At 37.2% G+C, this 22,565-nt stretch overlaps 1 protein-coding gene across 3 annotated transcripts in view; it reads left to right on the top strand.

Moving 5' to 3' along the window:
* MIGA1 (mitoguardin 1) overlaps positions 1-21,682 on the top strand; it is a 37,405-nt gene extending 15,723 nt beyond the window's left edge. For 2 of the 3 annotated variants that reach the window (XM_032118517.1, XM_032118518.1), the window contains exons 8-16: positions 6,456-6,556; positions 14,635-14,753; positions 14,946-15,018; positions 15,353-15,439; positions 15,563-15,661; positions 15,979-16,113; positions 17,288-17,341; positions 17,990-18,106; positions 18,445-21,682. In XM_032118517.1, the coding sequence (XP_031974408.1) occupies positions 6,456-6,556; positions 14,635-14,753; positions 14,946-15,018; positions 15,353-15,439; positions 15,563-15,661; positions 15,979-16,113; positions 17,288-17,341; positions 17,990-18,106; positions 18,445-18,663 (1,004 nt within the window). In that variant the 3' untranslated portion in view covers positions 18,664-21,682. The remainder of the gene's footprint in view (positions 1-6,455; positions 6,557-14,634; positions 14,754-14,945; positions 15,019-15,352; positions 15,440-15,562; positions 15,662-15,978; positions 16,114-17,287; positions 17,342-17,989; positions 18,107-18,444) is intronic. The other variant, XM_032118519.1, reaches the window with a different exon arrangement.
* The last annotated feature ends 883 nt before the right edge of the window (positions 21,683-22,565 follow it).

The raw sequence follows: 22,565 nt of genomic DNA, 5'->3' as shown, positions 1-22,565 counted from the left end.
CTTCATCCCCATGAGTTAATGTACTGTCACACTGAATGGGGTTGAACAGACCATTCCTTTGTCACTAGAAAGTGTCTGTGCAAAAATAGCAGTAGGTTGCACTTGGTTTTGAGATGTGAAGAACTGAGAAAAGGCAGTGACGTTCAAATCTGATGACTGAGGTGTCTGGCAGGCTCCTCGGGGCTGTGCTGTATAGCCTGGGGCTTCAAAGTCTCAGCTTTGAAGTAAGCAGCACTGGTATTCAAACTGGTCTTTGCTGAGGACAATAGAGATGTGATGCTTTCTGAACTACAGGAGAATGGAGTACCCCCATGAAGAGGAGTGACAACTTTGTTCTGCACATCCATCTAAACAGATTCTGTCCAGATTAGACAGCTGAGCAAACTTTGCTTGGTTGCCAGATCTTCTGTCTCAAATCAAATACAAGCACAGAAACTGTTACCTAAACTAGTTGACTTGAAAACAGAAGAGTGGTCAGAAGCAGAACTTTTCTGTAAAGGATAGGGATTTAAACCTTAAAATCGGGGAAGATCCACTGATTTTTAGCTTCAAGGTAAAGAAGTTGTGAAAAATGGTAACCCTGTGTAAGTGTAGAACCTTATAATGTGCAGTTATGAATCAATGTTTACATTTTCCAAGAAATGAAAGACTGTGTGATAGGGAGAGACCTTATAGTGACATGTAGTTTACACGAGATACACTCTCAAATCTATTTCAGGATCATATGTCTGTAAAGCAGAGAGTCAGAGAAGTAAAACAGAGAAGTGAACACATGCATACATCTATTAGTGTTTATTAAGCTGATTTCTCAGCTGTCAGCACACATGATGTGTTAATTCAGGTTATAAAATATACATCAGATGCTGCTTTATCTTCTTAAAATTCAGATTTCAGCAATGCAGCACCACGTGTGTTTACTCTGCCTCTTCCTTGAGATCATAGAGTTTCTCATGGTGAGGTCTTTCTATTTTGAGATTTTGGTTTTACAATAAAGCATGCTACAATGATTCAGACACAGCTTTCACAGGTCATATCCTCTGTAATGAAATGGTATTTTTAGCCTTCTGATAATTTCTTTGCTTTAAAAAAATTGCAACTATCAGAAAATATTCCAACTCCATTATCAATTTATGGAAGAATTTTTTAGCAGGTTTAAATCTTGAAAGAATCCTTTATCACAGTTCCAGAATATCAAATTTAAATGGTATTTCCTAATATTTTTTGTAATTTAATGTACCAGTGTGCATGGATTACAGGAAATAAATTGAAATTACATTCCTTTCTCAGGTACACTTGATTTTTACATGGAGAGACTAAAATGATTACTTGTGTAATTTTCTGCTGTTTATTTACCTTTGCAAGATGAGAGCAATAGGATGTAAGAGCAGTAGCCATGTTGCTTTGTTTTACACACCATTAAACATGTGCTACTCTGCAGTACCAATGTAACTTTATGGACAAAGTCAGCATCTTGAATGTCTGAAAACAGCCAAATTATTATCAACATTGCAAAAATTGTTATTATTTCTTTCCAAAGTATTTGGTAAATCTCTTGAAGATTGTGAGAATATTTTAGGCAAATTGCATCTTTTTCCAGAGGACAGATACTGCAAATCAGTACCTCACAGTTTTCAGGTGGATTTTATTGCTTATGTGTGTAAACTGAATGGATTGTACTATTAAATTTTTATAAGCATTCTCTACTTATGAAGAATATATTACTGTCATCTATACACATGCTTTTAATTCAGCTTTTAATCAGTTGTACCACTTTTGTCTTAAGAATAAAATCAAAGTAATACAGAACAGTGACTGAAGAACATCTTGGGGTTTGCATGATGATAATTAGGTGAGAACCCAGTGTCTTGGAAAATGGACCTTTTTATACCTGTATGAGTGTGTTGTAGGTAGAAAGCTTTTATGTGAACCCTGAATATTGTATCTGTGCTTGGAAACAATTATGAAAGCTCTGTTGAGTCAACTTTTTCCAAGGAAGTAAGATTTGGCTCTCTATTCACACATAAGCAGAAGATCATTCCCTGCATGAAAACTACTGAGGTTTCTGTTAAGGATGTAATTTGAAGGCTCAGCAGGAAGCTCAGCCGAAGCTCACCTTGAAAAAGGCCTGTGTGTACTAGGAGGAAGGTGAAATTGCAAACACTAATTACCTGCTGCTGTCCTGTGCTCTGTTTTCCCCTGTTCTTCTTCCCCATTAGACATTTGGTTGCTGAGTTCCTGGTCTCACACTGGTGAGCAGAAGCTGTGAGTTCACAACAGGGCCCTGCTGGAGGTTTGAGCACCCACTGAGAGCCAGGCTGGAGTTTCTTCTGTGGGTTTGGTGGGCGTGGGACGACCGTTGCTTTGTGTTCTAAAGGAATCTGTCACTTCAGTTTGCATCAGAGCAGTCCCAACAAAGAACCATGAGACACACTGAACTTGTGATACATGCTGATGTACTGGTAGAGTGCAAGATTTGGTTAGATATTTTTAAAATACCCTGACTTGAAATACATTTTCATGCTGAAGTCAGTAACAGCTTTGGTTTTGTGCAGTTAGATGAGGTGCCTCCAGCTATCACAGATATTTGTGTTACTGGAGAATGTAAACACATAATTTAACACCAGATCCACAGTGATCCGTGGGGGTACCCCGCTCCATTCTTGGTTTGCCTTTTTTAACCTGTGGCTGTACAACCCAGTCATGGAAAGGGGCCACCTGAAGGCTGGGATTGTTTTCTTTTTATAAATACATAAAATAAAATATTTTTATAAATATGAAATGACATAAAATTCACTGCTTTCTAGGTGTGTCCTGTAAAATTTCATGTAATACTGCAGCAGCTACTTGGTAGAACTGATGATCATCACTCTCAGAATTACGACTATTTATAAATGTAAATGAAGCTGCTTTTGGATGTTTCAGCAACAGGGGTGACAAACCACTGTGCCACTTGTAACTAGCTAGAAGACTGTGACAAGCTCTCATGGAACTGAACCATGTTGATTCATGCTGCTGTACTGTCTGAACTGAATTATTGTTAATTCCTTTTACTGGGCATGAAGCCACACATCGAAGGGACCTGAGCACACAACGTGGGCTGGCAGAACACTGGGCCCCTGCTGCTCTTAGGGTGCCGTGACTTTTCATAAGTGGATTCCTTTGCAAGGTTTTTTCCTCTTCAGAGTCTATAAAGTTTGTCCTTTTTCATCCTGCTTTCCTGCTTGTGATGGATTAACTGCACTGATTTTCCACTGAAGTGGGAGGGCTGGGCAGAATAGGTAACCATGACTTTAATGGTGGTACTTGGAACTAAAATCTGTAACTCACAGTGAGTTCTTTACTAGTGGGTAAGTGCTTTCCTTTTTTAAATGTGTCAGCTAAGTGCCAAACTCACTTGTGAACTCCTGCCATGTTTCATTCAGGGTTGGCAGGAAGATAACATATAAACGGTTTTCAGAGTTTTAAAACATTATGTGAAGGTGAATGCTTCCCATTTGAATACTAAAAAGTTAATTTGTGTGCAGTTATGAAGGTCAGATTTTGCTCTGAGAGTTTAGGGGTTTAGCTTTGTGCTCTGTCTTACTGTGAAAACCTACCAGAGCAAAGACAAATAATTATTCTAGATCAGTACTTTGTGGATAGATGTGAAAATATCTTGGTTCTGGTATTTTTTTTTTATTATTTTTAGTCTTGTTTAATAGATAGTTGTTTGCAAAACCTTATAAAGCTAGGATTAATTTAATAAGCTTTAGCAGTCCTACATATTGTTCCATTTTTTTAATACTTTAATTTAAGGACCACATATGCATTTTAAGGCGCTACAACCAAGAGCCATGATGGTAACATCTGAAACTCTACTTCATCCTCTTTACAAATATAAGTGAACCCAAAATAACTCCTTGGCTCCTCAAATAAGTAAAGTATATTTGAAGCTCACATACTTGGTAGTATTCCCTTCCTGAAGTTATTAGAATCTCTAAGAACTGGGGGTGAGTGTGTGAGCAGTTGCAGGCACTGGTGGGTGAGTTCCTCTTGCAGCTGTTCATTCCAGGAGTCTCTTTGTGCCACTGTCTCTTTTTTTCATGTTCTTGTGTCTAAGAATGTTCTGCTGGTACTTGCATGGTATGTACTCCAGCTGTAACTTAATTTTCACCCTAGTGAAATTCCATAGTGAATTTTCGTAATAGCGTGCTCTCTTCACAGCATGGGTATTGATAAGCACCTGCTTGGCTAAGGATATTTTAGGGTATTAGGGTGGTGGTGGCCAGAGTCAGAAATAGCTGACAAGGCTGTTGTGTTTTCTTTAGGGAGGCTGTACTTTGTGTGCACATATCACTTACCAAAGGCATTATTTCACTCAGCATTACCAACCTTGTTTTTAATCTTTTTTTTTCCTCATAACATGCAAATTTCATGTCTTTTTCTGTAGCAGTGAGAATTTTCTTTGAGTAAAAACCACAGATATTCCATATTTAACTAACTAAAATGTTAAAAACATACTGGCTTGGTGATAGTTTTAGGCCCTCTTAGAAAACTTGGAAGTATGAATTTTTCAACAAAGATAGATTTAGTCAAAATTTCATTAACTCTAGACCTTCATGTAGTCTATAACAGGCTGAATGCAAGATCTCTGGAAGAACCCTTGATTCTGTGTTGTTCTGGGCTGTGGTTCCTTTGTTTACACAAATTTAAATTTTTTTTTTTAATGTGTGTGGAATAAATTTTAGTTAAATAGCATTATACCCATTTATATGTAATCAACCACATAACCCAGAGTTAAATAATTTAGAATCAGTCTGGGGATATGTTCTTGTTATTGAGCTGTAAACTCACATACAACAGTAAAAGCAGCTTAGGCAAAAGGAGAGGCTGAAAAAAGGAGAGCCTAAAAATCTGCAGCCAGACTATAGATTCCTGTACTACCCTGGGTCTAACAGTATTATTGCAGTTTCAGCAACTTTTATGTGAAAAAGTGATATTGGAAAATCATCTGATATAATATTAGAAGAGAGGTAATGCAAATCATGAGCTAGAAAAAAGAAACATCATGTTACCCATCTACTCTTAAGCAGACCTCAAGCTAGTGCTTTACAAACCACAGTTTAGTTTTCTGTTCCAGCATTTCAGATTCCAATGTGTGATTGTTTCTCTACCGACTTGGAAGCTGCAGTACTTTTCCTCTTGGTTTTAAGAGGTCAAAAGAAAGAACTAGTAAGAATGAACTGAAAAAATCAGACTTCATGTGAATATTGGTGAAGTCGTGATTACAATTTGCCTAACTCACTCTAGTAAAAGCTTTGTCCAAACTTTGAATAATTTTTTCCCTCAGTGAATATTCCCAAAGACAGATATTTGTTCTGTGCAGTTTTTGAGCTGTCATTCCAAGTCTGTAACTAATAAAATCATAACAACCACCAAAGTAATAGTTAAGCAATGTGGCTTTGTAGCATTTCAAGTGATGAGTAAACCGTCCCAGTAAATTGGCATTTGGCCACTTCACTATGTAATGGTGTTTTTAATGAAGTATTGCCCTAGCAACAGGTCTGGATGACATTGGGTAGCTGGTTGCTGCTGACTCTTAGAGATAAAACAGACTTTTAGGAACACATGTGTAATGTCTGAAGGTAAAGTAACCGAAAATAAATGCATCTGTTCTACTGGGAACATAGGATGGGTAACATCAAGCCAAAGTCTGACTTACTGACTTATGAATTTAATCCTTCTGTGAAAAGTGTTTCTATACGGTGAAAACCAAACGATCTAAGAAGTGCAACAGTTGAAATCTGAGAATAAAATAAAGCAGAACTGAGAGAAACTGTATTGCAGATGATTTTAAGAAAAAAATCAGTTATTTAAGAATTGTGGTACTGTAGGAAATCCTTCTGGATATGTTATTTCAAGGGAGAAGCTTTTTGAGGAAAGAGGATGTAGTGAAGATTAAAAGCTTCACTTGCTCTCCTGAAGAACCAGCAAGTGAAAAAAGGCATGAGACGTAGAAAGTGAACCAAGTTCAAGTGAAACTAAAACTTGGGGATGTTGTTTTTATTAATGAACTTTTATTTAGAACACTATTTCTTGATGACAAGGACATTGAGTAGTGTTACATAACACAGCCAAGTCAAAAGCTTAACAGAGGGTCTAGATCAATATAGCAAAGTAATATCATAAGATAGAGACATCTTCAGAGGTCTGTAAAAGAAAAGGCAAAAACCTTGGCCAAGTCTTTTTTCCTTCTTCCAGTTCATTGTGGATGATATTTTAAAATCTACTTTAAAGACAGAAAAACCCCGTCACCTTTACATGTATTAGTGGGTCATAAAAGAATTTACTCTTATAGTAGTATAATGTTGTGCCTTCTAAATGAGATACTGTGTTAAAGTATACATGAAACACATTTTCAAGACGTAAAGGGAATGTTCTGATAGTCTAATAAACTCATTTTTTTAATTTTAAAGATAAAAATACAGACATTACTGTAAAGGATAATGCGGATGATTTCTGCCTTCGAGATACATTAAGCATTGCGTCCACGGACTCCTTTGTTTCCACAGCTGAGGTAAGACTCTTAAAGATTGCTTTTGTAAAGATTTATTGATCTATTTGAACAGTGAACAGAAGAATCCTATTTTTTTGCTAATCATTATAAGCAAAATATATTTCTCTTACGGGAAAAAAGGAGCTTTTCAGGCTTAGCTGGAACCAGCTTTTTTTTTTTTTGGTGCACTGGCACAATGCATCCTCAACTCCTCCTACATGGAAGGTGCTTTTGAAAAATATATCACATTTTCATGAGTGAAAAAGCAGTCACTTAAGGCTGTAGTAGTTCTTTCCACCATGATTATATCTTCCTGTTCTTTTTTCCTATTGCTTTGCCATACTATAAAGATGTATGAAGAAGGCTTTGTATTGTTTGGACATGGGGGGTTTTTTTGAGAGGAAATTATCAGAAATTGACAGCTACCTGTTTTAGCATGTTTCATGCACAATATGGAGGCACCAGTTTGAGCTGTTACTCTGTTGTTACACCATGATTGAATCACTTAGCAGGAACCAGAGGTCTGAGACTCTGTTCTGGGAGCCCTGGGCCGGGCTGGTGGGGAAAGCTTGTCTGGCTGTGTGGGTGTGTGGGGAGTCGAGCGGGGACCCCACAGCTCCCTGGAGCCACCACTGGGAAGGGGCCTCAGTCCCAGCTGTGACAGTCCCTGGAGGTGGAGTGGGACTGCCTGGGAGCCTCCTGACTCCACAGTGGGAAGCTCCCTTAACAACATAATATACTTCCTGTAACTTGATCTAATCCTCTGGGATAAGAGCACAAAGGATGCGTAATAATCTCTGGGTAACAGGACATTGCCTTTTAGCTGAAGTCTGCTACAGCTCCCTTGAAGTATTTGAAAGAGACTCATAAGCAGTGACACACTTACTTGAATGAGGAATATCTCCTTCTCTAGTCTCTGGGGAGCTAAAGTGATCTTGAAAATACTCTTCTCCAAAAAACAGGAGAGGCAGTTGGCCTCAATAGATCCATTTTGTCACAGATATTGCTCTCATGTATGCACTACAACTAAGCTACTAAAGTCAGTTGCAAAAAGAGAGAATTGCACACACATTCTTTGCAATTGTTTTGACTGTCTATTATAGGGTTTGTTTTTTCATAACACAATTACCTTGATTTACTATTTCACATTAAATTGTGATGCCTAGCATCCATTCCTAACAAGGATTGTATCCATAGAGACTGGTTACTCTTTGCTGTAATTTGGACAAGACCACAATTCAAGCTTGCTTCAACTCTACCAGCTCATGAGAGGAGCTGTAAACCGTTATAGTTTGTACACTTTTTATCTTTCTTTTTTTCCCCAATGAACTTTCATAGTGTTTTTGCAAGTATGTGAAGATGGAAACAATCCCTTGTGCTCATTTGTGCTGCTTGGCTTAAAAAAAAGGTGAAACCAACCAACCAACCAAGCAAACAGAAAGCCCCAGGATGTATTACCTCAGTGAAATCATCATCCTCTCCTGAAGCTATGTTGTCCCAATATCTGCTAAAAAATATTTGAGTCAAAATTGGAAATGTAATTGTCTTTAAGTATCCTGGAGATATTCTCCACATTTTAATACCTCAAAGCCACTTCTGTCAACTTGTTCTTCCAGGACAAAGTTATGAAGATTTTCTCTTCCTTTCCAGCTGTTCTATCCTTTGCCAATAGAACAAACTCTCTTTTCTCAGATTTTATTGAATAATCTAGTGAAACTTTTAGGTGACAGAAGTCCTGAAGATTAATAGAACATGAACAATTTGCAGTTTGGTGTTAGAATCAGAGCACCGTCAGTGTTCTGGATTAAATAGGATCCACTAGGCTTAAACTACAGGATCAGTTAACTCTGTAGTTGTAGCTACAGGGCATCATTGTGTAGTGCAGGGTAAAGAAAGCTGTGAATTGGTGTTCTCGTACAAAAACACTCTTACCTTGATTTAATATTTTGTCCATCCTCAGGAGGATGTGTGGTGGGGAAATGCTTCACGTTATGGCAATGAGAAGGAGCAACAACTACTTCCCAATGTATTCAGCTGTTAGTAGAGAACAGTAATTGCTTTAACTGGATTAGAATTGACAAAACAGATTCTTTTATTCTAGACATGATGATATTGAGTAGCTTCCTCTTGCTTATCTACTTTTGTCTTTTCTTTTGTTCTTGCACTAGGAAAATAGTGGAATGTTTTAATTTAGGCTAAGAGGTCTGAGGCTTTTCCAGCTTTGGATTTGTCTCACCTAAGGGCCAGATAAGGCAGTTGTTCTTTCATCAAGTTCCCTGATTGCAGTGACAATATTAGTAACAGTCCTAAACTCCATTGCCTGATAGAAACATTTACCAAAGTTTTTAAATCTGAAATTCATATGTGTGTTTATACTGCTCTGTGATTATGCCCTACTGGAATTAGTAATTTCACCTTCCAGGAAATTAGAACGTGGCACCATTTTTTGTGGCCTCATCACACTGCAAGCTGTGTGTTGACAGTTCCTTGGCTTCCTTCTACACTGCATCCTGTCCCAAGGAGCAGGACTAAGTATTCTGTGTGACTCTGATTTTTGGAGACTGGAAACTGTTCGTGTTTCAATGCTGACACACAGGTCAAATTTAGCTCCCTGCCTGCAGGAGAGAGAATGGTCATAAAACAAGACACAGATAGATACTTGAATGGAAATTGATAGGGATACTGATTAGGAGGCAACAAAAATGTCATGCTGTGTTATATTAGACCAAAATATAGGAAAGAGCTGTACAAAACTGGGACAGTTGGTGGGGTTTGCATCACGTGCCCTTTTGATGAGTTCTACAGAATAGCAGGAGGGTGTGCCAAAACTTCATCTTGGCTACGGCTGGTGATCAAGAGGATGCTGGGGATCACTCATTTGATGACTTCCCATACAGAGTTGTGCCTGTCTGGACACCTACAATACACAGGTGCCTGAATCCTTATGAAGACAATTTAGTCACAGTTGCCATCCCCATGACCAGACAGACTTCTATTCTTAAACACACTTAGGCTCTAGAAGCACTGCAAGAAGGGATGGTAAACACAACTATTTGCCCTAATTAAGTTATTAATACTACTACTGTGATAAATAATGGTATTCCCCATTTGAACCCGGCTGCCATCAGCTTGTGTTGACGAGGGTTAGTATACTTTTCATAGTCTTGCTTTCCCATTTACTGTGATCAAAATAGCTGCCACCTTTGGCAACAATACAGCAGTGAGTGTGCCAGATAAAGGCCTCTGCCCTCTCTTTTCTGGCTTCTTTTCCATCTTCCTAACAGAACCTCTTTCCTGCTCTCCCTGGCAGCGAGCTTTGTTGCTGCCTCTTTGTTGTCAGTGCACATGCATTTATCATGTCTTATTTTCTTATGTTGACTAGTACTGAATCTGTAGGTCTATTATCAAATAAACTGCTTTCCTTGTTAAAATGTTAACTCAGTCCAAAGCGTGGGATATTTTTAGATTTGTGAATAAAGACTTAGCTGCTTTTTATCAGTAACAGCCTTCCTGTTTTCTTCCAAACCTTAGGTGGAACACACCACTTCATCATTTCAGTTTATTAAAATGCCATCTCAAACATTTTAGTTACTAATCACCATCACATCTTCCAACTCCCAGAACATGTTTCACTTTCGTCCTGAAGCTACTTACATTTTTTAAGGAAATATTTTCTCTGAATGTCTTTGTCTTTTAAAGAGACCATCATCTACTTTTTTAATATAGGGTAAACATAATTTCTCAGAATGTAAGGAATGCTGAATGTGCCAGTAAAGTGACCTCTCTATTAGGGGAAACAAGCACGAATTCCTAAAAGATCTAGCATTGTTTATTTTTGTTACATTCATGTAGGTGGTTATTTTGGTAGTCAACAAGGTCTTGATGCACAGCTGAGAATTTTTTCTATTTATTAAGAAACAACTTGTGGGTGGCAAATAAAAGTACTGAGCCTGTTTGTTAAACCAAAGCAGTCAGGGAATCCCAGACTTAAAAACGAATGCAAGTGGCAAAGGTTTAATGCTTTAGAGCAATGATTTCAGCATCTCTTTACTGCAGGTACAGCCCTAAAGCTGGACTGTCCAGAGAAAACTGATTAGCATCTGAACGATATCCATGCTGTAATCTTCAGAGGCTGCTCTGCAGCCCTGCAAGCTTAGACACAAATTAGAATTTCAAGCTTTGGAGTTTTGAAGACGTACATGTTATTTCAACATAATGAACTTAGGTATCCACTGCAGGTCATCATAAATGTCCTTGTGGTGGTCACCTACTTCTCTCTCTTTCCTGAGCCTGGAATGGATAGAAAGAAAGCCTTACAAGATGAGATTGCTGCTATAGTGTCAATCATCTTTTATGTCTTCTTTGTCTGTATTTTCATATTACCGTGTACCTCCCATGACACTGAGGAAGTGACAGACATTTAGGGGCTGGCGCATCTGGTCCATCATCACAAGCCTCTGTGTTCCTGGCAGCTGCCAGCACTGTTGGTAGCTGTGATGGAGCTCCTTGTCATCCCTAGAGATGTGTAAAGAGTCTCAAAGTGGCAGTGGCTGTGCACAGAAGTGACCACTACAGAATGGCAGGAAAGGACTCGGGGAGCTTTCAAGTGTCCAACTTACCTGTGATGCCAAGATGTGGAATGCTGGAGCTTTCTCATAACTCTGAGCAATGCTGAAGCCCTGTAGAGGAAAGTTACATGGTGCTTAGGGGTACACAGTGGGATAAAAAGCAGGTACCTGAATAAACATCATGAACACATGCCAATTTATATAAGGTACTTACAGTGAGCCATCTAATTGAAAACTAAGCTTTCTGCCCACCTCTTTCCTTAAAGGTAGCATGTCCTCAGAGACTTTTACAACAGAGAGTTCATTTTCCTTTTGATGTCATCTTCTATCATTTTCTATCTAGAAAATGTATGCTTTGCATTTTGTTAAACATTGAATATGATTTGTGAATTTTCCTAATAGCTGAACTCTTCTATGTTAGAAATATGGATGTATCTTTACAGATCATCTTTAACTAGTTTTATTTTGAAGCAGGGTGTTCATGTAGGCAAGCTTTCACCTTATTTAATCTCAAAGAATGGCCATTACTGGTTGAAAGACCATTTAAAGCATAATAATCTATGTTACATCTATATATTGTTACATCTATATACTGTTTATGTCTACATGTAAAATATTCATATAGAGAAATATTTTTAAATACTAGAAAGCATCAAAAGAAATTCCATTATGACTCCAGGAGCATTAATGGTGCAACTTCAGAGCTTGTCTGGAATTACCTTTTCTAGTTAAATTTAAGAGGTCTTTTTAGTTTCTGGTTTTCAGTTTGTTTGCTTTTTCCTCCCCTTCACTTTTTGCATGCAAAGAGAAGTCAGTGGTAGAGGAATTTTCTCCACCTTTGCAAATATTATTTGTTGGAACTTCAACCTGTAATCAAAATCATCTTCTCAGGGGAAGAACAGTTAGTTCTCTCCTGCTTAGCAGCCGGTTGATTTAACTGCTTTCTTCATTTGAGCTCAATAATACACAGCACAGCAGTAACACAGCTATTTTATTTCATCTGTTAGCATAAGAGGAATTGCTGGGGTTTTTTTTAAAAAGCTAAATACAATCCAGGGCCTCATGCAATTCCCAGGTATGGGGTCCCTGTGCTAATCTGTGACCACAAAGGCAATGATCAGCCATCTTCATGTATAAAGGTGTCATCAGCTTAGGTGCTGGCAGCAGATGAAGGTTACCTGCATCTAACTGTAGAAATCACCAGTCCTAATTCAGTCACACTCAGTCAGTTTCCTAAATATCTGAAAAAGGTGATTTGCCTGAAGTTCATTAGTAAAAACTTAATGTAATCCCTTTTACCACAGAAATTATAACCTCCAAGAGAGGGGCAGCTGTTTACATAGTGCACATGTGTTCACAACCTGTTTCTTCTCATTATTTGCAAATGAAATAGTGTATATGGAATGTTTTATGGCTTCAGTAATAGCTGGATCAGGTAAATAAATTAGCATATGTGTTGTGTTCTGGTTTGGTCTTTACTTTGGAAAATATGTATGTATTGTTCCACAGTTAATACTTCCTTAACCATAACATAGAAAAAGGAATTCTGGAGTAAAGGTTTTTCACGTTTTTTTGTTTATACCTGTTCTAGCTATTACACTATGTATTTATATGTGTGTGTCTGTGTGTGTATTCATGTTTTACATCTGAAATAAATCAATATTCTCCTGCTTCTTCCAGTTGGTTAAATTATTGCATCCTGTGTATTTTCAGTTAAAAGCTGTGTAGCTTTCTTTGTTTAATAAGAACAGAAATTTTCAGGTGGACTTTTTAAATTAGCAAATCCAAAACACATTTAGATGCTATGATTAATATTGTTAAACTGAAAAAAAATCTTTGGTCTTAATAGCTGTAGGTCTCCTTCAGGAATTCAGCTTTTCTACCCTGTTCTTCCAATAAAACAGCTTATAAGCAAACACATACTTTTAGATTGGAAATACTTCCAAACTAGATGAATTCTGAAAGTGGACATTACTCATTTAAGTATATTTTGTTGACCTTAAAAGTTCTTTTCACTTACTCTCTAGCTGTGGTCTTGTCATTCGAGTCTGAATTCAAGCAGCCTATAGAAATCTTTACAGAAATACGGGGGGAGAGGAGGGGTTGGCTCAGTTTTGGTAGGTGCTTTTAGCCAAAAAAATCAATTTAAAATGGAACCTGACAATTTATGGAAGGAATTGTATGTATTTGCCAACAGTAAAAGGATACTGGTATGAGTGATTAAAAAAACCCCAGTGAAAGTTCCAGCAAATAAACATTATCTAACAGTGTGTGATACTTCAGAACACCAGCTCTGTACTGAAGTCTCGAACTTTTTTGTGTGCTTAAATGTTTCCATGGACAAAAGCAGGTATTGGCAAGTGTTTATACTCTCCTTTAGCAGGAAAACCGACCTGGCCAAACATTTGTGGCTACAATGGGCTCAGCTGGAGTGTGTGGAGAAGGCACACTGGGATTATATGGATTCGTGGCTTTATGGAGTCTCAGCCAGCACTTGGCTGTATGGCCTCAGTGCCAGGAAAAGCTGCTCAGCATGTATTTACTTGAAAATTTTAATGGAGGTTTAACATAAAGTAATACGTCAATATGACTTTTTAAAATCATTCTAAGATAGAGATTAACCTTTTACATAGTTCCATTACCTTGAGAGTTATTTTTAAAGATGTTTCTATGCTCAGTTTTAATAGCCTAGAAACACAGGTTTGTTTGTCCCATGCAGGATTTTGGAAAAAAACAAAAAAACAAAACCAACCAAAAAGCTAGAATTAATTTTCTGGTCATTAACTAAACTGTGTAAACATCAGATTTTTTTTTCTGATCCTTAGTAATATGATGTAATGTTTATAGTGAACTTGTAGCTAGACATTGTTTTGTGAATTAAATATGATACCCTGTAAACAGGAGTTCTCTTTATTATTTATATGCTTTGATTTATTGATCTGGTTTTGGTTTTTTCTTTCTTTAAAAATGTCTACAAGTTCATGTTTATTTATATGATAACCATAGAATTAAAAGTGCCAATAATGAAAACCTTTTAGGGAGCCTGTAATATAAAATGCTGAATGCTCGTGGTTTATACAATGTGCTTTGGTAACTGGCAGACTTATTTACAAACAGGGGTAGGAGGATGTAACTATTTCCAGCTTCCTAAAGATTTGCATGGTGTAATCGTTCTGTACTTTGTCTCTTAGCAATTATTTTCTTTTAACAGCTTTGACACCCAATAGATTTAACTAGACAATTCAAAAACTTAGCTAGGCAAATTAAACACAAAAGTAAGCTGCCTTTATTTTGTTAACTAAAGTTTTGAAGCTTTAAACTGTAGCTTTCAGATTTTAAGAGTTATAAAGTTAAGTCTTATGACCTGGTGTATCTGTTCTGTTCACTTGTTGAATTTTACCCCTTTGTTTTAAGCAGATGCAGAAAAGGATGCATCTTTCAGTAGAACATCAGGAAAACTTCTTGAATTTTATCTTTACAAAAATTTTGTCAGCAAGCTCTTTAATGAACTTCAAAAAAATTTTTTTTCAGCTTTCAGAGCACAGAGAGGTTCGTAGCACATATGGTCTGGATTCCCTTTGCCACTGCCCCTTGTATGAAGAAGCCATGCACTTGGCAGAAGAAGGCAAAATTTATTCACGGGTGTTAAGGTATCAATTTATGTCTATTTAAGAACAGACTTGCTATTTACAAGAAAAGCAAGAATTAACGTTAACTATTCTATCTAGAAATCACTTTTTAGAAGTTACTTTTCTAGGTATTTTTTCTAGGAATTAGACTTAGATGGATATTCTTGTGCTTCTTTTTTTAAAGGTCTTTAAAAACTTTTCTATTTTACATAGGACCGAAATGTTTGAATGTTTAGGAGACAGTGACTTCCTTGCTAAGCTTCATTGTATTCGACAAGCTTTTCAGGTAAACAGTAAGGAGTGATTTATCTGTCTTGCTAAGCCTGAACTAAAGTACCTGGCATTGAAACTGAATGTTACTTGTTGTGCAAGCACTTTTATAAGGTAATCTGTATTTAAATATTTTCTTGTTGCTTTTACATTTTTATACTTCTAAAATGAGATGTATTTGCAGGAGTCCCAATTTTATGATTAGCTTTGGAACCTTTGCACCCAAGGCTTACTAGGAACTTGCCAACTATACTAGAGGTGATAATTATATGGAATTTGACTGAAATGTTTAAGGTCACTTAGTATAACCTGTGAATGAACATGTCTATGTGTTTTGAACCCTTTTCTAGATAATTCTTTCAGAAACAGCAAACAGAATATTTCTTGCTGAAAGTGGAAGGAAAATTTTGTCTGCTTTAATTGTGAAAGCACGAAAGGTAAAAGCCTTTTATTACCAACGTTTTGTTGTTTATGTAACTTCTACCAGACTTCACTGTCCAGGGAAAATAAACTATATCTCTTTTTACATTTGCTTGATACTCATTGCTTTTACTTTACAGAATCCAAAGAAATTTGAAGATGTCTTTGATGAAATGATATATTTTTTGGAACAAACAGATCACTGGGATAATACTGAAATGGAACTTGCTGCTAGAGGAGTGAGTTGCATTTCTGAAAAGTGCTTTTACCCTTACTAATGCCACAGGATCTAAAAATAAATTTTTACAGTTCAGAATTGTGGGAAAGGCAACTCTTTATTGTTTATATTGCTGGTTTAGAGAAATGGCATTCACTAGTTTAGTACCAGAAACCACACTTTTTTTTAAACTTCTCCTTTAGTGACAAAGTATTTTTAATATTCATTAAAAACAATTACAAATCTACATGTTAATACAGCATTAGAATATGATGCATGCTGAATTCCACTGCTGAAAGAGAAACTAGGTTACTTAAATCATGTTCTCATTTAACATAGGTGAAAAATCTGAATTTTTATGATGTTGTTCTGGACTTCATATTAATGGATTCATTTGAAGATTTAGAAAACCCACCAATATCTATACAGAATGTAGTAAATAACCGCTGGTTAAATTCCTCTTTCAAAGAAACAGTAAGTATTCATGTGTAATTATCATACTAATTGATCTGGAGTACATTGCAATGTACTGAGTATGTACATGAGATCTTCCTCAAAAAAATTTAACAGAGTGTATTATCAGGTTTTTCATAATAGCAATTTAAAAGTTACAAGTCTGGGCCCAAAACAGAGAATGATTGAATGTATTGGAGAAAATACTTTAACTTGTCCTTCCTTTCTCTGAGGAAGTAGAATTTTAAAATGGAAGTTTCTGTTAGCCACATCTTAGACATCAGATCCAGGTTTTGGTTCATAGACCAGAGATTTAGCAATAAGGGACAAAGTTGCAAGGAAACAAAAGTAAATTAATACAGTGCAGACATTCAACTGTTGATTACAATTGATGATTTTTCACATGTGCCTGTTTATTTGCCAAATAGATCTTGTCCCTCTGTTAGACACACAGGCTACTGCCATGGTCAGCTGGTACAGAAACTACTGTAATTTCATCCATTTTTATCTGTAAACTGCCAGATTTTCTTTTATTTTTATTTTTCAATTGAAATATCCCCTCTAGAGGAAAAAAAAAGGTAACATTAATATATTTTTGTAGTTATATGGAACATTGTGCTTTGTCTGTATTAAACTCTCTTTGCAGTACTGAGGGAGGATCAGATGAGGATAGTTAGAGGCTTGGAGGGGAAAAAGCCCAGTACTGATATTGGTATATTGTATTTCACAGGTCCATATTTGGACAAAACTCCATAGCTGAATCTGAAGCTATTGCAAGAATGTTTTTGCTAAAATGAAAAAGTACATTTCAGTGTTTTCACATGCCACTTAATATCTAAAATAGTTTCTTATGTCTGAGCACACACTTTAGTATATGAGACTGGTCCTCAGTTAAACCCAAGGAGTGTTGCTAACTGTGGTAGCTGTAAAAGCAGATGCCAAATTGCCTTTGGATTTAACTAACGGAAATGTTGCAAAGATGTATCTGGAATAGCAAGTATGAACTACATATAAATTTGGTTATTTATATCAGCTGTTGTTTTATAGTTTTAAACTTTGTGTTATCACAGGATTGAAACTGAAGAAAATACATGTCCCAAAAATACAGAATATAGAAGTACAGTATTCTGCAGATGAGTTCTTTTGAGATGGAAAATGACTTGGGGCTTGCTTTGTTTTTTCCTTTTACAATTAGGCTGTGGCTTCAAGCTGTTGGTCAGTACTGAAACAAAAAAGACAGCAAATGAAGGTAAGTTGCCCTTCAAATTATATGGAACAAAGATACTGATTGTCTCCTAAGAATTTTAAGTTCTTTTTGTAGCTTTGGCAAAATAAATGAATGATCAACCCTCAGTCCTGTGGACTTGTTAGTTTAGACAAGAGGTTTGCCAGTTGTAGAAGTTTAGCTCCTGGGCCCTAATACCTTTTTTTTAGCAAAAAGTCTTAACGGAAAGATTTCCAACCTAGTTGAGGTCCAGTCAGTGGTGGTGTCATTCCCTTCTCTGACTTCCCGCCCCACACACAGATCTCAGACTTCTGTACACCAAGGTCATGAGTCTTGTATCTCACCTGCTTGTGCTGGGATTCTCAGCCCCATCTCCCTGCATGATCCCCAAACCTAAATCACGTTCAGTCCTGCCCTGTTACCTGCCTGAAGCACCGTGTTCCTCACCAGCAGCAGGAATTCTGCTGCAGCCTCCCCTCAGCCTCTTCTGCATCCTGACCTCTCTGTGAAGGGGCTCAGTGGAAATCCTCTGTGCTACAGCACCTTACCTTTGGAAGATTTTATTAGACCAAGGAGGGAAGTGTTAGGATTTTATGAAGACTTAATGCTAAGTCGTAGAGCTTTATACTAAATTTACTGTGTGACTTTTGTCTACAATTTTTACATCACTAGGTGCCTGATGGATTTTTTGCACATTTCTATGCTATATGTGAACATATCAGCCCTGTTTTGGCCTGGGGCTTTTTGGGCCCTAGAAATTCCCTGTATGACCTATGCTGCTTCTTCAAGGTTTGCAACTTTCTTTTAATTACCACTTTTCTAAATTAAAAAAAAAAATTCTTTCTGATTAAAATAAATTAAGATCTTATTCATTAACATACATTTGCATTTTCCTAAAATTAAGGCTAACGGTAAGAAACCATGAGAAATAAGTAATTTCATATAAGTGTTTTAAGCCAGGAACTGTTTTGCAAAGCCTGTTTTAGCACACTTCTGTCTTAGCACCACAATAATACATAATTGGATGCTTTTAGGGAACACGTGAAAGAAAGAGCTGTTAGCATTGCATGCTTTTTTTCCTTCTTGTAACTGAATACGAATTTTTCCTTTTTTCACCCCCCCACTAGGATCAAGTGCTTTTCTTCCTCAAAGACATTTTTGATTTTGAAAAGGTGAGATACTCAACTATGGAGAGCCTGGCTGAAGACCTCACCCAGCTGCTGATCCGCCACACGGAGCTGCTGCTGGCCTATCTTGGGGCAGACTCCCTGAGACACGTCGGCGCTTGTGTGAGTGGCCACGGGCCCGTCATGGCCAGTGGGCTTCTAGAAGCAAAAGTACAGTAAACTTAAAACCCCTGGCAAAAGACAGGGAGGGCACATAGATGTGCTCTTGTCCTGCCTTTTCTCTAATGCTGAAGCTACTGTGGCTGTTACTGAGCAAGCATCTGGGAGTGCATCGTGTCACTAAGTATGGAAAAGGACTCAGGGAGGTTAAATGTACATCTGTGAGAAGAACTCGGGAGGGTATTACTGTATATACCTAAATTAATTTTGCAGCTCAGCTGTCGCTGTATTTATATTTCATGTATCCCAAAGCTTTTTTCTGTAATATTTGGGTAAAGTTAATTTATGAAATACTGTACTTTTGCACAAATAATTTGTAAGTGAAGCTGATGGAGTTGTTTCCTTTAAAAGCTTATAGTACAAAATGTTCATTGCAGAGTCTCCAAATCATTAGGTGTCTAGATCTAGAAGGTGTTTTGACTGGGGTATCTGCAGTCTCTGATTCATGTGACACGTGCAATAAAGTAATCACACTCACAGAAGTGAACATGTTGCCCCTGCCCTAGAATTCCATTTGTGTGGGTGTAAGCAGCCATTTTGTACTACAGTGTAATGGAGCAGTGCAGGAAATGTAAGCACCATTTGGGCAGCAATGACTGCCAGTATGCAATTTTTACTTTATTTTGGTTTAAAATATCACTAAGGTGTTTTAAAATACTTATTTATATTTGAAAAGCTATGCTAGCTTCACCAATTAATTTAAAACTTCCTTGTTCTAAAACCATTACTACGCAATATGGTGGTAAATGAACCAATATTATTCTCAGTTCATATGTAGCATTTCAAAATATATTTTTAAATAAGTATGTATGATAAGATTTATTAATCATGAAACAGAATTGAAGGCAGTGTTTTATAATTAAATTATTTGTGTCTTCCTCCCTTCCTTGTGGGACATCAGGTGTCTGTTTAAGAGGAGTGTGCAGTGTAAAACTGTGGCTCAGGCCATGGAACCCTGAACTTCAGCTAGGAGTACAGCACCTTCAGAAGGCATGAGGGACCTTGCAGTAATGGCTTTTCCTGTTCCAGAGGTAATAAATAGTGATGAGCTGTAATCTTTGAATATCTGTAAACTGAAGCAATGCTTCACAGTTAGTTTAGGCTCTAAAATTGCACTTACATATGCTTTGCCACACAAAGCCAGCCCACAAGAATCTATCCTGTGACAAGAAATACAGAGTAATTACAGAGTAATTCCAAATATTCAGATACTTGAGAAGCATGTTGTTAAAATCTAGGATATCAAAACAAACTTTGACTAGAAACATTTCAACTTCTGTTGCAAACACAACCCAAAAGGATGCTATTCAAAAGGAGGGCCTGTGTAATTCATAGATTTTACTGAAGCCAACATTTTGCTCCTTTGTTGTACTCATTTTATAAATACAAAAATGATGAAAATGTGTCATATTACTTGTGTGAAATGCCAACTGATTATAGTTTATTTAACAGAAAAGAGTATACTCTATATGTAATAAAACAGAAATTCCAAATGCTATTCTTGGCCTATTTCCACCATTTAACTTGCTGAGCTTGGCACCATCCTCCATGCTGTGCTTTTTTTTTTTCCCTGCAATGTGTCTTCGATACAGGCATGTGACGTTTTTTTCACCCATCTCACTTAACTTTTGAGCAGATAAGTATGTTTAAGCTCTCTGTATTTTGGCAGCTTTTTGCAAGTTATGAAAGAAATTATGTGGTAGAGTAAAGGTGTCTTGTTGGGTTGAGAATCAATAAGAATAGCTGGAATTAGAAGGAAGAGAGTAAGTGGCATATTCTACAGCAAATGTATGACCTGTAGGTAACAAAGGAAAGCGTCTGCTGTGATTTATCTGGTCTAATAAAATGATATGAAGAAAATTATACTTTAACATACATTACAGAGAAACAGAAGTGAACTTTTTCACAGAATTAAAGGTATATTGAGATTTTCATATTATTTACAAAAACCCTGTGAAAAACCAGAGTTGCACATGAGATTATAAATGTTTCCAGACACTTGGAAAAAAGTAAAAGCTGGAAACTTGGTCTTCTGTCGAAAATGAAAGGATTTTTTTAAACAGAAGAATAAGCAGGGCCTAATCAAACACCAAAATATTTAGAAAATGGGCAAGAACTTCATAATACCTGACTTAAACATGTGTGTCCCTTTAAAACAGGAGCACTTCTGTACACTCATAGAGCTCTCAAAAGTCCACAGGATTGGATTGGAAATGGAACTGATGTATTTCCCATCCAAAATAAGAAATACAGGATTTGGTTGTTATAAGATGCCACCAACAAACAATTGAGAAACAGTAAAGAAGGGAGGAGAGAGATAGGGAAATGTGCAGGTACAGGTGGGTAGGCCTTTGATCTCTGGATCTTTTTTGATCTTTCTCTAAAGCACATTCATCTATTCTGAATGTGTAACTAACTCCAGAGACAGAGATGGAAGTTTAAATGGGAGATGGTTCTCTCCTTGGAACACAGAACTGCAATCAGTTCTCCTACAACCTGCACCTTTAGCTGGAAGGTGTGCACAGGATATCTGTTGATAACTGGCCATTGTGGCTTAAGAATTTCAGAAGTGCACCATCTCTGCAAACACAAGTGCCAGAGCTGCACCATAGCAGTGACAGTGTGATGCAGTTCTGCTGTAGTTAATTCATAATCAGACTCAGAATTTAGTTTATAGTCTCTAAATTTAGATAGTTTTGAATGATACTTTCCATGCTAACAAGAACAAACTAAATTTAAAAGCCATCCTCTTCTGCCATAATGGTACTCCTAAGATTAGAAACGTTGAATGCATAGGGATTATACAAGGATCAAATATTTATATCATTTGTAATTTAGTTGTAATAATAACCTTACTTTAAATGTGTTCTTAATGATTATTATTATTCCTTTTTGTAGTGTTTGGTTTTTATCAAAGTAAATGTGTCAAATCAAGTGTCAGTAAGAGTATTTGTGACCTTTCTATTGCCTAAATGAACTGCAGCTGTGTACATAAAATAAATTATTTCAGTGAAACAACTGTTGCTCATATAACTGTATCTGAAACTTGAATTTGCACAGTTCTTGAAATCTAATGCAAAATTATTTAATATGGCAGGAATTTCAATACCAGTTAGTCATCCTGAAACTTTAAATGAAAAAAGAAAAAGTATTACAAAACTTACTATATAAATGAAAAAAATATTGAATGGGAACAGCTTTTGGGCTGTCCAATTTCATTGCATACAGCTCTGTGCCAAGCTGTTGTCTCTCTACTTGGTTTTAGGAGACGAGTTTTTTCAGGATTATTTCCAAGCCAGACTGCTGTACTGAGCTCCAGTTGTGGATTAAGACCTCCTTTATGGAATAATATAAGTAATGAAGTACAGGACATAAAGAGTCTAACGCCCACTGCGGTAGAAGGACAATGTATCCGTGCTTTGATCTGCCCAGATTTGTTTTATGTGTTGCACGTGTTCATCTGCTGAAAGCGGGTGTGTCCCGGGCAGTCGGAAGCCCCGATGCCGCTCCTGTGCTTCAGTACGGCTGCCCCGAGGGCGGCACTGGGGGAAAGTGCCTCCTCTGTCCTTCAAAAGGCAAACCCGTTTTGTGTTTTAGCTTTGGTGGCCGTTGTTCAGATCTGCACAGCCTAAGGTCATGTGGTTACTGTCCTAATGTTGATAACCCAGCTGGAATTTAGGCTCCAGTCTGGCAGACACAATACAAGAGAGATAGGAAGAAAATTCTGCACTGGAAACCTTGCAACTGAACATGTAGGAAACAAGTCATCTTTAAGCAGGAAAAGGAATATATTCAGATGTAATAAAATCACGTTTCTGTCTCTGCTTTGTGAAGTTCCCAGCGACAGGCGCTGCTTTGAGCCACCGCGCTCTGCCTCTCGCCGTCTGGCACTAGGGAGATTC

This window comes from Corvus moneduloides, chromosome 9 (genome assembly GCF_009650955.1).
Source record: "Corvus moneduloides isolate bCorMon1 chromosome 9, bCorMon1.pri, whole genome shotgun sequence".
Lineage (NCBI taxonomy): Eukaryota > Metazoa > Chordata > Aves > Passeriformes > Corvidae > Corvus > Corvus moneduloides.
This window is presented reverse-complemented; position numbering and strand designations above follow the sequence as displayed.